Source organism: Oryzias melastigma, linkage group LG21, assembly GCF_002922805.2.
Source record: "Oryzias melastigma strain HK-1 linkage group LG21, ASM292280v2, whole genome shotgun sequence".
In the NCBI taxonomy this organism is placed as follows: Eukaryota; Metazoa; Chordata; class Actinopteri; order Beloniformes; family Adrianichthyidae; genus Oryzias; species Oryzias melastigma.
The window spans coordinates 13,767,399-13,781,309 of NC_050532.1; the positions used below are offsets into that span (position 1 = coordinate 13,767,399).

The following is a 13,911-nucleotide window of genomic DNA, read 5'->3' on the forward strand; positions in this document are numbered from 1 at the left end:
AGTCCAATTTCCACCGGCACCCTGTCGGTGAACAGCACCGATGGCGGTCGTTGTTAACCTGGGCCTCGACCGATCCGGTATGGATTTCTAGGTCTGATAAATCTTGTCATTCTCTGGCTGAAACAATTACTTAACTTTGTTGTAGGATTTAATTTTACTAAAAAAATGAAAAGAAGTAGAAATAAATAGGATTTAGAGCAGGGGTGCCAAAATTAAACGCACAGGGGCCAAAATCCAAAACACATGTTAGGTCGTGGGCTGAACAGGATAAACATTTATTGAAAACTTAAAAAAAAATGTTTTTTAAGCTGTAACCTTTTAACATAATTATAGATATATAGCATTACCTGTGATAATGCTAGTTTGAATTCTGTAAGCTGAATTTGGCTGCTGAATATAGTGAAATTGATAGCTAATAACGTTGAAGCTGATAGCCAGCTAAAATATTGGCCAAATGTCAAATTTGCCTAAAAAAAACTCAGGCTAGCCATAAAAGCTATCATGTAGCACTTTGACACGTGTGTTAGAGTTTTGTAGTTAAGAGAATCCTACTGGAGCAGCTACGTTCATCAGTGCACATCCAGTACCTCGTTTTCCACAGGCCTCCTCACACTGTTCAAACGTGTCGAAGCGGTTCTGGTTTCCATCACAGCCTCCATACCAGAAGCGGATGCAACTCTTGGTGATGGTGTCGTAGTGCCATTTGAGGACGAACTTTGCACAGCTGCCTTCCTGCTTGGGAAGCTGACAAATGTCCACTGGAAAGGAAGTGAGGAAAGCTCAAAATGCTAAAAGCATCAAAAAGACGTTTACACATCACTGTAATACTACTACTGTAATGAGTCTTGTTGTGAAACATCAAGTGTTAAAATATTATGAAAACATGTAAGATTACTTTTGTCAGCCTTCTTCTTTTTTGAGATGTTGCACTTTTGAGGAAGTATAATACTATCAATTCTTATGAAACTGTACTGAAACTCCATACCAAATAGCTCAGCAAGGCTGCAGATCAAAAACACTGAACTGCAGACATGGGCTTGCCTGTTTTCTCTACAGATCATCTACAGGATTTGAGGATGGGAGTCTGGTGCAGGATTCAGTGACCCAATCTTTGCTTATAGCAATGTTAAAATGTAATGTATTACACACCTTTTTAAAGTATTGAAACATTTTAGAAATGTTTGTCATGTTTGCTGTGAAAAAACTTTAAAACAAAAGATAGGCTAACCAATATCTTTCAATCTTTTTCCATTTTTGAAAAGACTCCAGGGAGCGTGGTGGTACAAGACCAGATGTTTTTATTTTGAAAGGTCTATAAAGTTTTAAAACAAATCCATCTTTAGAGTTAGAAGGAAGAAATAGAATATAATAATTACTTGAAAAGCTGTTCTCACCAGGAGCTGGAGGATCCTTCACCTGCTTCAGCTTCTCTGCCTCTGGCTGCATTTGGGACTTTTCTCCTGGCTTTTCCTCTAGCTTCCCTGATGGCTGCAGTTCTGTAAAAAGTATCACACATGAATGTGATTTCTTCAGTAAATTGCTCAAACATGGATTTTTCAGCAAATGTTCTTTTGGTGCACAAAACCATGTCAGAAAAAAGAAAAACTACTTTCCCTGCAGATATGGCCGACCGGGTTCAACATTCAGTTTTGTATATGGAAATGTTGTGCTTGAATGTAAAGGGAATGTTTGGTTACGTGGTGGGTTAATTGTTATGTTAAACCTGCTACATCCCTTTTGCTAGAGCCTATCCTGGCTATTGCTGGGCGAAGGTGGGATACACCCTGGACACCTCCCCAATCTGCCGCAGGGCACACAATCACTCACTCACGGGGAGTGATTGGTCCTCGTGAGCTGCCGCCCTGCTTGTTTTGCTGCTAATGCTGCCTCAGTAATTGCTGCTCACCTGGATCAGGTGTGGTCAGTCAATCAGAAACTGGGCTGATTCAATCCAGCAAACTGGCATCTACTGAAGCAGGGTTAGCTCCAAAACAAGCAGGGCGGCTCACGAAGAACAGGGCTGGAGACCGCTGCCTTGAGGTATGAAGCAGGTTTATGGATTGTGGGAGAAAGCTGGACTGGCTGGAGAAAACCCACAAGTGCAGGAGGAGAACACGCAAGCTCCACATAGAAAGAGCCCAGCTGGGAATTGAACCAGGGCATTCTCACTGGGAGAGCGCCAACCACTGCGTTACCATGCAGCCAGACTTTGTACATCCTAAAATAATTCACAACAATCATCACTTGTGCAAATCAGAGCACAGCATGGAGCATTTTGTGATTATAGTGCTGTAATATTTTGTTCCCCGGATCAGCAACTCTCCCTCATTTTCAGGTCTTTGGCTTCCTGGCTGACATGTTCATTCTATATGTTTATGAGGAATTGTGAAGTTCTAATGCACTAGAGAGGATGCGTGTGTGTGAAGACTACATCATTTGCCAGAAGGAGGGCAACAGATATTATCTTCTACTCGTTTTTCTGTGCTAAACAAACCAAACAGTATAAGAGTGCTGCACTGCTACAACTGGGTTTGTCCCATTGGTGTTTCAGTTACTGTCCACTGAAGAGTAACCTTACAGTGCAGGAAATACAGTAGGTGCTCCATCTGCCATGTTAAGGCCTTTACTATAGCTTTCCTACCATATTTACTCTGATGAAAACATAAATAATGATCCACTGTACAGAGAGACTCGTTTCATGGTGGGATTTTGTTAGAAGCAAAAAAGACAACAATCTTCCTGAAACTGCATTTGACGTCTGTGAAGATCATTTGAACGTTCTATTGTGGATTCCCCAGCAGAAACTTACCTGACGTCAAGCAGCTTTTCAAGCAGAGGGCCTCAGTGTCGAACCTATTGTCATTGCCTCCACAACCTCCATACCAGAACTGTGTACAGAACCCATTCTGTCTGTCATAATACCACTTAGCCTGATAGTCTTTGCATGGCATTCCAGGGTCAAAGCCAAGTGAGCATGGGTCTGCAAGTTCATTAACTAGAACATGCAAAGAAGTAAGAGAAACAAGAACAAACAACATCAGTGACGAAGGACAGACAAGGAGAGACGATGAGTTAGTGTTAGTTGATCAACCCACTGCATGATGTTAAAAGTTCACAAACAATGTTTCAACAGCTAAAGGGGTTGTTTTACTTCACCAGATGAAAAATCTTTTTGATTCCATATTCCAAGATGTTAGCAATATCATAAAAATAAAAATAAATAAAAATATTCAATGTGATATTAAGATGAAAAAGGAAGATTCTTTGCATGTTAAAAGTAGGACACCAGGCACATTTCTCCCGATCTGAACTTTCTCACATTCCCAAACGAACCCCACATCTAATCAGTCCAGTCTGTACAAATTCTGAATTTTAAGCTGCATATCACATGAAAAACAAATACAAGATAGTTTTGCTTCATTTTGAGGCTTTTGAGAAGAATTTCATGTGAGTTTTAGGATGTTTCTTTAGAAACAATGTGTAGTTTCTAGTGTCGTTTTATCTTCCTGGCTTAAGGTAAACTGGATAACCCAACATGTGTCTTGGCTCTCAGAATGCATGAAGGGCACTCTCTACCTACCTGTCTGTGGTTTGTCCAGCGGTGTGGTCTTGGGTGGGTGGGTGACGTGCATGCTGGGCTTCTGCTGCTCTGCTTCTGTGAGGCAAAGAAAGTGAGCAAAAAGTAACCAACTTCCATTAACTCAACACAAGTAACCAGTTATCTCTGCTTGGAAGGAAAAGAAAACAGTGAGTGGTCAGCCCTAATTTTTTCAGCCATTGCACCACATAGAGGCTGGGAGAAATGCTTGAGTAGGCAGGTAAGTTTTGCTAAAAGACAACTAAAGATTTACTTGGTTAGTTCAAAATCAAAACTAAATTTGTTCCTTACAAACTTGAATAATTCACAATTTCAGAAAAACCCAGAGCCTCTGCCTTTTTCAGAAAACTGCCATCTTCTTATTTCAGTGTTCCCATCCTTCCTTCTGGCCCTAGGTGGAGTCGGACGGACACTCTTCCTGTTCCTCCTGCATCACTTCTCCGGTCTAGTCTACCTCCCAGAAAGCCTGTGTTTGTGTTTTCCCATCTTTGAACACATTCTTTGCTTTTCTCACTTTGAAAGTGAATGTGATAAGCTGGTCTTTGGATGTGATCAACTAACCTTTCACATCATAGAGTTGTAGCTGGATACACCAATGATCCCTCCGCCAAGAGGAAGGTTAATGTGTCTCTCCCAACTGTCTGTGGAAGATGTTGATGGCCTATACATGTTTGGAATTTTAATAATGGGATTTCTGACTCTTTGGACTGGAGAATGTCTGATTAATCTAGTAGTTTTAAAGCAGCTAACAACACAAGATACGCTGTTGGAGCTTTGTGAAAGAGACATGATGAATATCAAACTAAAGAAACTTTCTGCTCAGATGGAAGGAAAACTACATCAAATAGTCCAAGATTTTTTTTTTACTATAAAAGCTGCCTCACAGACAGTCAGACCACTCGAGCTGTGTCCTTGTTTGTGTGTGTTTGTGAGGACTCACTCGTAGTGACAGTTCCCTTGTATGTGGAGATGGTTTGACCCTCTGCTGTGAAGGCCGTTACCACAACATGGTATGTTTGAGCACTTTCCAGGTTGTCCACAGTGAGTTCCGTGCTGGATGTGTTGGTCTTCAGCACCAAAGAATGGTCATTAAAACGAGTCACCATTATTTCAAAGTAGACAGAAAGCTTTGGGTCTGCGTCACTCCATCCCAGCTTCAGGCTGTGCGAGGTGATACTAGAGACATGCAACTCGTCTGGGTGATAAAGAAAGAATGACAGAGTAGATCACACGCTCAGCTGAATCACAGAAAACCAGTCTCCTGCATGGCAGACTGGCATGAAGACATAAGATTCAATATTACTTGAATATGGAACTCCTTAACATGGAAAGTGTGTCTGATTAACTTTCTGGAAAACTTGAGGCTATCCACAGCTTAACATATTCTAAATACATGCTGCAAAGGTAATTCTCTAATATTGCAAAGAACATTTTTAAGCACTGACTGGGGAGCACCATTGGGTGCACCAATGCGCACTGCCATCTTCTGATATATAGTATGGGGTTGCTTCTGAGGGAACGATTCCCTCGCAACTTTCTGAGAATACTCCAATGGAAACAGCATCATCAAGTTTTTAGTTTGTGGTTCCTCAAATGTCTGTGAGTAACTGAACTTCAACCCACTGTTGAAATTCAACCAAATCCAATGCAGCTTTCATTAAGCTGCAGCATCTCACACGAAAAACACTTTAATGTAGCTGTCTAGATAACAATAACAACCAGTAAAATGTAAAAATATAAATCCTTATCAAAATAGCAGGTCATTTCTTGCCTTTCTTTTTGAAATATTTGTGTGGAATGGGATCTGGTTACCATTTTTCTATACACAAGTGATAACTTAATGTAAACAGTCACTACCTAATACAAGCCTGAAACATTTGATCAGCATCAAAGAGCTAGATATGCTGTGCATTTTGAGAAAGACGTGCAGTTGCTCTGAAGGTATTTTGTAAACTAAATAGCAAATCATGGGGACACGTGTTTTGTTGCTAACCAAATAGGCATAAAAACACAAAAATGTTTCCAGAAAACATTCCAGGAATCATGTTTCAGTGGCTGACAGATGTGTCTTAACTTCAAAGTTCAAACAGTTTTCCTATAGCATTATTATTACTATAAATCCATAGAAAATATGTGTGGTTTTCATCCTTGCAAACAGAAAGGCATTAGATTGATGTGGTTTACTGCATGACTTCTGGATTCATCTAAGGCATGGAGGTTTTGTTTTTCAAACTACACATAGGCAAATCCCCAAATATCAAGCTTATTTTTTTCTTTTTTTGTAAAATTAACCAGTTGATTGAATTGTGAAGATTTCAAGTGTTCAAATGAGGCATTTGGCAATTGTGGCATTTGGTATCAATCATCTCACCATTGTGCTTCATCTGATGAACGGTTTGATGACTTGCATGATGTTTCTGATATGTTCTGTAACACACCAACAATGTGTCATTTTCAGCTAACATATTAAGAAGCTGGCAATGAAAATTCCTGTTGAAGCTGAACTTACTCCTGTTGTTTTGACGGATTCAGTGCATGTTTCATTGGCTGATCATTCTGGAACCACTGGCAGCTCTTAGACATCTCCGGGGACATGTAGAAGGCATTGTCAACTGAAACAGCAAAAGTGCAGTTATAGCTGTAACGAATGACCTTCTGAAGAGATCAAGTTAGGACAGCATATATAGGGAAAAGATCTAGAACTTACTGCTGATATACTTTGGTAGGAGCTGCCCAAAAGCTTGGATGTGTTTGTTATAAAAGACTGAGACTGTGTCCAGCTGCTTGAAGAAGACATCTGAGGGCTCACTTGCCATAAGAGACAGGACATGGGCATCTCCAGCACTCAGTGTTTGACCCACAGCAAATATAACTAAGAAGTAGCCTCTGCACTTGATCTCTGTGGCAATGCGCACCAGCTTCTCTTTCTCTTCTTCCACACTTCCAGTTACAAACAGCATCAGCACCTTCCTGTCACGTGGGAGAGGTGCCTTCTCAAACACTTGCTCCACTGTTGATTCAATTGCTGATGCCAAAGCACGGCCTCCCTCCAACTGGTGTGTCTTCTCCTGAATAAATTTGACTAAATCTTGAGCTGAGTGCTGCTCAGTCAGGCCAATGTCCACATGGATTGGAGAGCCTGTTTTATTTTGAATGTATGCATAAGGTGCATGCTGGACAACAGACACTCTTGCGTGGTGAACCGAGGATGTGGGATTTGAAGAAATATAAAGGTGTTCAACAATGTGAGCAATGTAATGTTTAATACTGGTAAAGAATGATGGGTAGGTAGTCTCAGAGCTGTCAATGAGAAACGCGATGTCGATGTCAATGTCAGAAGTAAAAGACCGCTTATCTCGGCTTGCTGATGTGGGTGTGTAGTCACATGTTTGATCCGGAGAGCAAACATCTAAAAAAACAGACAAAACACATCATTATAATGTGAATACTATTTCAAGTACTTCATAAAATACCAAAAAGCAAGGATGTGTTAAGAGATATCTATGTAAAGGACATAGTGTTTTCTGAAGAAAACTTCTGCATTTCTCTGTTTGCTGACACCATTTTTGAAACATCGTGTTCTTTTTTTAATGACTGCTCACTCTTCATAACAAACCAACTACAAGGTTCTTTTAAAGTACACTTGTTTTTAAACACAAGTTAAGATTTATATATTTTTTATTTCTCCTCATGCGTAAGGAGGTATCTGCACTGAGCAAAAATATCACACTTTTGTTTTTGCTCACATCTTTCATGATGTGAACCCAAAGATCTGAAACATCTTTTACGTTGACAAAATAATAATTTTTCTCAAATATTGTCCTCAAATCTGTCTAAATCTGTGCTTTTCTCCTTTGCTGAGATAGTCCATCCCACCTCACAGGTGTGCCATATCAAGAGGCTGATTAGACAGCATGATTATTGCACAGGTGTGCCTCAGACTGGCCAACAATAACATGACACTGAAATGTTCTGTTGCATCTGGGGCAGCCGTGGTGCAGTGGTAGGGCGGTGGACTCCTGATCGGAATATTGCAGGTTTGATTCCCACCTTGCCCGCCCATGTGTTGAAGTGTCCTTGGGCAAGACACCTAACTCCGAATTGCCTCTGGTGGGAGGCTGGCGTCAATGTTTGGTTGCGGAGCCACCACCAGTGTGTGAATGGGTCTGTGACTGTGAAGCGCTTTGGGCCTTCGAAGGAGGCTAGAAAGAGCTATACAAGTATACGCCATTTACCATCACACAGCACAATGCCAGTGATGTCACACACTGTGAGGGAGTGTGCAGTTGGCATGCTGAAGGCAATAGTTTCCACCAGAGCTGTTGCTCATGAATTGAACATTAATTATTCTACTATAAGCCACCCTCGAAGGTGTTTCCGAGAATTTGACAGTTCATCCAACCAAATTCACAACGACGATGTGCAAGCCCTCCAGTGCAGGACCTCTACAACCAGCATGTTCACCCCCGAGATCGTATGAGGCCAGCCACTCAGACAGCTGTGTAAACAGTCTACACATTCTTACTTCCAAGTCGTCACAAATTGCTGTCTGGTTAAGGACTCTTCTGGTACCCAAACCCATTACAAACACTGTAACCTGGCACCAGATGCAGTACCGGACCCGAACCGGTACCAGACACAGTACCGGATGCAGTACTGGGCCCGAACCAGTACCGGGTTAGGGTACTGGTACTGGACACGTCCCAAGTACCGATGCGGGTCTGGTACTGCATCCGGTACAGCATCCCAAGGGTTGTGGACATTTAATATTAAGAAACAACCAACATGTCATAAAACGATGAGTTGGGCATACCCAAAAGTGATGCTAAGGGGTCCTTAACTAAACTTCAATATGTGACGACTTAGAAGTGAGAATGTGTTGAAACAGTTGGTTTGCATATTCAAAGAATTGCTGCACAAACTGATAGAAACTATCTCAGGGAAGCTCATCTGCGTGCTCGTTATCCTCATCAAGGCCTTGACCTGACCTCAGTTCCTTATCTTAACTGACTTGATTCGGCAAATGCTCACAATTGAGGTTGTCTTGCATGTTGGAGAGGTGTTCTTTTCACAGAGGAATCCCAGTTTTCACTGTCCAGGACAGATGGCAGACAGCGTGTGTGGCGTTGTGTGGGTGAGTAATTTTCTGACATCAATGTTGTGGATGGAGTGCCCCATGGTTGCAGTGAGGTTATGGTACAGGTAGGCATATGTTATGAACGGAAGACTAAGGTGCTTTTTGTTGATGGCATTTTAAATGCACAAAGATACCATGATGAGATCCTGAGGCCCAGACCCAAATCTAACATGTTTCAGTGTCTTTTCTTTGTGGGCAATCTAATGCACGCGTGCAATAATCATGCTGTCTAATCAGCATCTTAATATGGCACACCTGTAAGGAGGGATGGATCATTTTAGCAAAGAAAAAGTGCTCGCTATCACAGATTTATGACATATTTTAGCATTATTTGAGAGAAATGGCTATTTGTGTTTGTAGAAAATGTTTCAGAAACATGATTTAATTTCAGGACAAATGGGGGCAAAAAAAATGTGTTTTGTTTATATTTTTTTTAGTGATCACGTATAGTTTTGTTCACTATGAATGTGATTGTTTATTTGCCTAATTTTTAGTTCTTTCTGTCTTGGTCAATATTATTGAAGAGAGGTTTGGACTTAGCCTTCCAGGATAAAAGAAAGTTTCATAAGATTGAGACACTTACCCAAACAGACATGACAGTTCATAACCTTTTGGATCACTGAACTGTACTCTAGTTTAGCTGAAGGAAGAACAATTACATCGGCGAGAGTGGTGCTGTTAACCTGGTGGAGCAAATAAAAATGCAATGTGCAATAAAAAGTTGTCATGAAAACAGAATCAAATGATAAAACTTAATAGTGTGTGTGTTTTTTTCTTCACCTGCACTGCGCTGCTGAGTGTTCTGTCAGGCTGGTTTACCAAGAACAAGGTGGCAATTCCAGCATCATGGAGGCGAAGGGCTGCATTGCTGATTGCTTGTCCTTGACCAACTTGATCACCAACAAAGAAAATGGCTACCTTTCTCATCAGGAAGCCACTGCGCACCCTCTTGAAGGTGTTTTGGGCCACAAAACTCATTGCTGTGTCCAAGCTCCGAGGCTTATTTGATTGTGGAATCTGCAGACCTTCAATGCGCTCGATCAAGGCGCGCTTCTTCATTGCATCAGAGAACCTGATCTCAGTGATGACCTCATTGTTGTACAGTGTCAGAGCAACCCGAGCTCCTCTGGGACAGTTACTCTCAGCGATGGTAATATCTTTGACAAGACGCACAACAGCGTTGCGCATTTTGTTGAAGGCTGCCCGGTTGAGCCCCCGAGAAATATCCAAAGCAAAGGCCAGCTCAGTGGGGTAGAGTGGGCACTCCAGCTTACCTACTCACACAGGGAGGTTCTTTATTGTTCTTACGTGTACATGTTACCATCATTAAAACTGTTTGTTGTCATGTGCAATCATTTCAAACTTACCAAAACAGCAAGCTGGAAAGGAAAATTGACACAAAGAAAGTTTAGATGTTTTGGAATCAAACAATAACAAAATTTTCAAAAAAAAGGCATTTAAATACATTAAATAGTACTTACGACAATTATCTCTAATTTTCTTGACAAGGTCACATTGCTGAAAAATATTTGAAGGAATAGAAATTTGCATATGACTTATTTATTCATGTGTAATTTAGATGGATGCATTATATAATCTTGAATAAGCACATACCACAACACCTGGTCCTCTGGGCCCTTTGGCTCCCTATAAAAGTACAGATGTTTTTATTTTCCCAGAATGGATCCATTTTCGGTGGAATAAGTCAATAAGCGGATTAGGTTAGATCCAAAATATTGCACATTACATACAACCAGACTAAAGTAAGTTATTTATGTTTAATTTTAAACGTATCTCTGTTTACATCTATGTTGTTACGTAAAAGCTCTTGAATTCATTTTAGACATTGTACATTGTATTGTGACTATTTTGCAAAATATGTTGTTGCATTACCTCATAGCCTCCTAACAATTGATGTTTGTATTTGGTATAAACTGAAAATTTGTATCCATACTCTCCAGGGCAACCAGAGAAGAATCAACTAGCTAATAACTAATGGCTCCTTGTGGGCCAACTAGCGGAGGAAGTAAAGCTATGTTTGATTTTTTTAACTCTTAATATTGTTAAAAACAATGCACCATTTTGTCATGGTGTCCCTTCTGATGATATAATGTTCAGAATATGCTCAGAAACAATAGACAGAAGTATCTTGTTGCTGCAACACACCAACTAACTCAACTGATAAAATGCGTGCAGATGCAGTCCGAGCCTCTGATGTAATATAACTAGAGTTCTGGTGGGCGACACAGTCTGACAAAAGTGTACATTTAGCTCAATAACATTGTTGATACTTTCGCATTAATCTAGCTTCACTTAGAATTAAAGTGTAGAAAAATATTCTCCCTGTATGAAGTAAAATCGTAGCCATCCAGCTGTACAGTTTTAAGTCAAATACCAGCCAAGACGAGGAAAATTAACCCGCAAATAGATCTATTTGTCTTTAAGTGGATGCTTCATAATTGGAGTAAAAACTTTGGCAATCCCATTTCAGTAAATGCGTCATTAGACTGAGCATTTTTCAAGCAATTGGTTTCCATCTCCTTCTCATTTGAATTAAGCAATACTCAGAAATGCATTTTAAATCGTACATTATTTTGTTTAGGTCCATGTACTATGAGAAAAATGCTACAAGAAGATGCTAAAAAAATATTAAAAAATGTTTTTTTTTTTTTTTATTGGAGTGGGTATTTAAGGAAGTGCTTGGTATGAATAGCAGGCATTTTGCTCAGATAGTAAAGTTTTAAGATGCTTACATGAGGTCCAGGATATCCGTCTTCTCCTTTCTGTCCAAGACTACCAGAAGAGCCTGACACACCCTGCCAAAAAGTAAAGAAGGAAATGAATCTTTCCAATTTTAAAGCACTTTTGGGTTTATGTGTTGCAGCTGTTAGTGTAATCTTACTCTTTGTCCTTGATTTCCTTTGGGTCCAGGCCCACCGCGGGTACCAGGTTCACCAGCAACTCCCTAAAGATGTCAAACCAAAGCACAAATGACTTTCAACCATAGGTATTTCACCATCACATCAAACCTTTGTTAAAAATTCTCTTTTGATACCTTTGGTCCGGAAAATCCTGGAAATCCCTCATCCCCCTGTAAAATAAAATTGTGTATTTTGTGTCATTTTTAAAGAAAGACGTGCCTTCCCACCGGGCATAAGTTGGCCTTTAGATACTTGGTAGACGTTTACTGTTGATGTCAACAGCACATCTCAAACAGCTCTATAGTCTCAGTTCAGTTTAGTCTGTTTAGTTTAGCAATCAGCTGATATTTTATGAGTGATTTTATGTTTTTGGAGAAGTACTAGTGTGAAGCCCATTTGGACAACTGTGTTGTACAATTCGGCCATATAAATAAAATTCAATTGTAAACAAAAATGCTGAAAATTTACATCAATTTATTCATCCACTTGTTGGGCAAGGTTAATTACAGCTTATTCAGGTAACAGTTTGTCTCAGGTCCACACTCACACAAAGGTTATTAGCAGACAGCAGTGAACCTATGAAACACAAAGTAGTAGAAAACCCACACCAGTACAGGGAGAACATGCAAACTTCACACAGAAAGATCACAGCTGGGATAAGGTTCTTCTTGCTGTAAGGTTACAGAGCTAACCACTGCACCACTGTGCAGTCGTTTTGTTCACTGACAACTAATGATCACGAAATTTGGCAACCTGGGGGTTAAAGGTCTCTGAAACTTGCATCAAAACAATATTCCAACATCTATATTTCTGCTTAGATTTTAACTTGTGATAAAACTGAACAGAATGATGGTAAAATGTTGAATCTATTGTCATAGGATTATTATTAGAATGAACTTAAAGCACATTTTCTGATCTTCTGCTGCTCAACAGACTGCTCCTTGACAGCACTCTGTCCTTCTCTGCCCACATCAACCACATCACCGGACTGCTTACTTTCATCTCCGTAACATCCTTCGTCTCCGTCCCTCTCTCACCCCTCACTCCACCCCTCAAAAAACTCTCCGTAAGTTTCAACTGGTTCAGAACTCAGCTGCTCGGATAATAACCCAAACTCCGTCCATTCAGCATATTACACCCATCCTACAGCAGCTCCATTGGCTACCAGTACATCACCGGATCACCTACAAAATCCTCATTTTAACTTTCAAAGCCCTCCACAAGTGACTATACAAAAAGTGGACTATACAACAATGTTGTCATGATTACATTTGACAGTAAAAGAAGGAAAAGGATGACAGCACACCAGAATCCCATAGAAACATGTTTGACTTGCCTTTTCTAGAAGTTTTATTTCAAATAAATTTGCTGCAGCAAGAAGATCCTATTTGACACATTTATTTGGGTGTATTTTATTTTGAAAGGAACTTATCCGTGCTGCTGTTAGATTAAAATAACTTAAAATTGTATTACATAGGAATTATACAAAAACTGTATACTTTAGTTGTTATTATTATATATTTTAAAGTTGCATTTGATAAATGAATAGATTTTGTTCAGAGAAACAAATAAAATGTGTTTTAGACAGGGAAGTTGGACTTTGTAACTCTTACTGGGTTGTTTTCCGTAAGAGACAAAACAAATGTCTCTTACAGATAGCAATAGAAAAAGGGTCCAACAAAACTTGCAACTTGTTCGGGGTGTCCATCATCCTTGTCCAATGTGGTGCACCCAAAAATGTGCATCCACATTACGTATTTTACTTTGAAAGCCATTAATTTGTTGTAATTAAAATATGTATTTTTGGGTTATTAGTCTTGAAAGCGGAACCTTCGACACTCCTACAACACCACCAGGTGGCTGAAGACGGGGCTACTTCCTGTTTCCGTCAGAAGTGCTCTGGATGTGAGCTCTGAGACTTATGGTTAGTGCTCGGTTTAAGACCTAAAAAAATGAGATTCACAAGCTTCGGTTTATTTTCCAGTTTATTACCAGCGGTATTTGGTTTGTATTTATGATATAAATTGTGGTAGTTTAACTCTTTTTTTGGCGAGTAGTGGCGGGAAACGCCGAACCGGAAGTAGCTTGCAATCTCGCGAGTTTTCAAGTCAGTATCACGAGACTTGGTGCACTTACGCTAAAACCATTGAATGTATATAAGAAAATTTTTACAAGTTTTACAGTCAATGGCTACAACAAGCTTACGTTGTCATGGTGACCGTGTAAGACTGGTTGCATTTATGGCATTGCATGTA

At 40.1% G+C, this 13,911-nt stretch overlaps 1 protein-coding gene and 1 long non-coding RNA gene across 8 annotated transcripts in view; one reads left to right on the plus strand and one right to left on the minus strand.

Moving 5' to 3' along the window:
* The window catches only part of LOC112137965 (collagen alpha-3(VI) chain), a 487,063-nt gene that overhangs the window by 6,936 nt on the left and 466,216 nt on the right, over nt 1-13,911 (minus strand). For 3 of the 6 annotated variants that reach the window (XM_024260490.2, XM_024260486.2, XM_036209565.1), the window contains 16 exons: nt 11,791-11,826; nt 11,638-11,700; nt 11,489-11,551; nt 10,350-10,382; nt 10,217-10,253; nt 10,103-10,114; nt 9,516-10,009; nt 9,319-9,418; nt 6,306-7,007; nt 6,108-6,210; nt 5,970-6,025; nt 4,539-4,793; nt 3,581-3,655; nt 2,810-2,995; nt 1,377-1,496; nt 588-758 (listed from right to left, as the gene is read on the minus strand). In XM_024260490.2, the coding sequence (XP_024116258.1) occupies nt 588-758; nt 1,377-1,496; nt 2,810-2,995; nt 3,581-3,655; nt 4,539-4,793; nt 5,970-6,025; nt 6,108-6,210; nt 6,306-7,007; nt 9,319-9,418; nt 9,516-10,009; nt 10,103-10,114; nt 10,217-10,253; nt 10,350-10,382; nt 11,489-11,551; nt 11,638-11,700; nt 11,791-11,826 (2,506 nt within the window). The remainder of the gene's footprint in view (nt 1-587; nt 759-1,376; nt 1,497-2,809; nt 2,996-3,580; nt 3,656-4,538; nt 4,794-5,969; nt 6,026-6,107; nt 6,211-6,305; nt 7,008-9,318; nt 9,419-9,515; nt 10,010-10,102; nt 10,115-10,216; nt 10,254-10,349; nt 10,383-11,488; nt 11,552-11,637; nt 11,701-11,790; nt 11,827-13,911) is intronic. The other 3 variants (XM_024260487.2, XM_024260489.2, XM_024260488.2) reach the window with 3 other exon arrangements.
* The window catches only part of LOC112137968, a 13,781-nt gene continuing 13,202 nt past the window's right edge, over nt 13,333-13,911 (plus strand). For both annotated transcript variants that reach the window (XR_002917672.2, XR_002917671.2), the window contains exon 1: nt 13,333-13,580. This is a non-coding gene — a long non-coding RNA (uncharacterized LOC112137968). The remainder of the gene's footprint in view (nt 13,581-13,911) is intronic.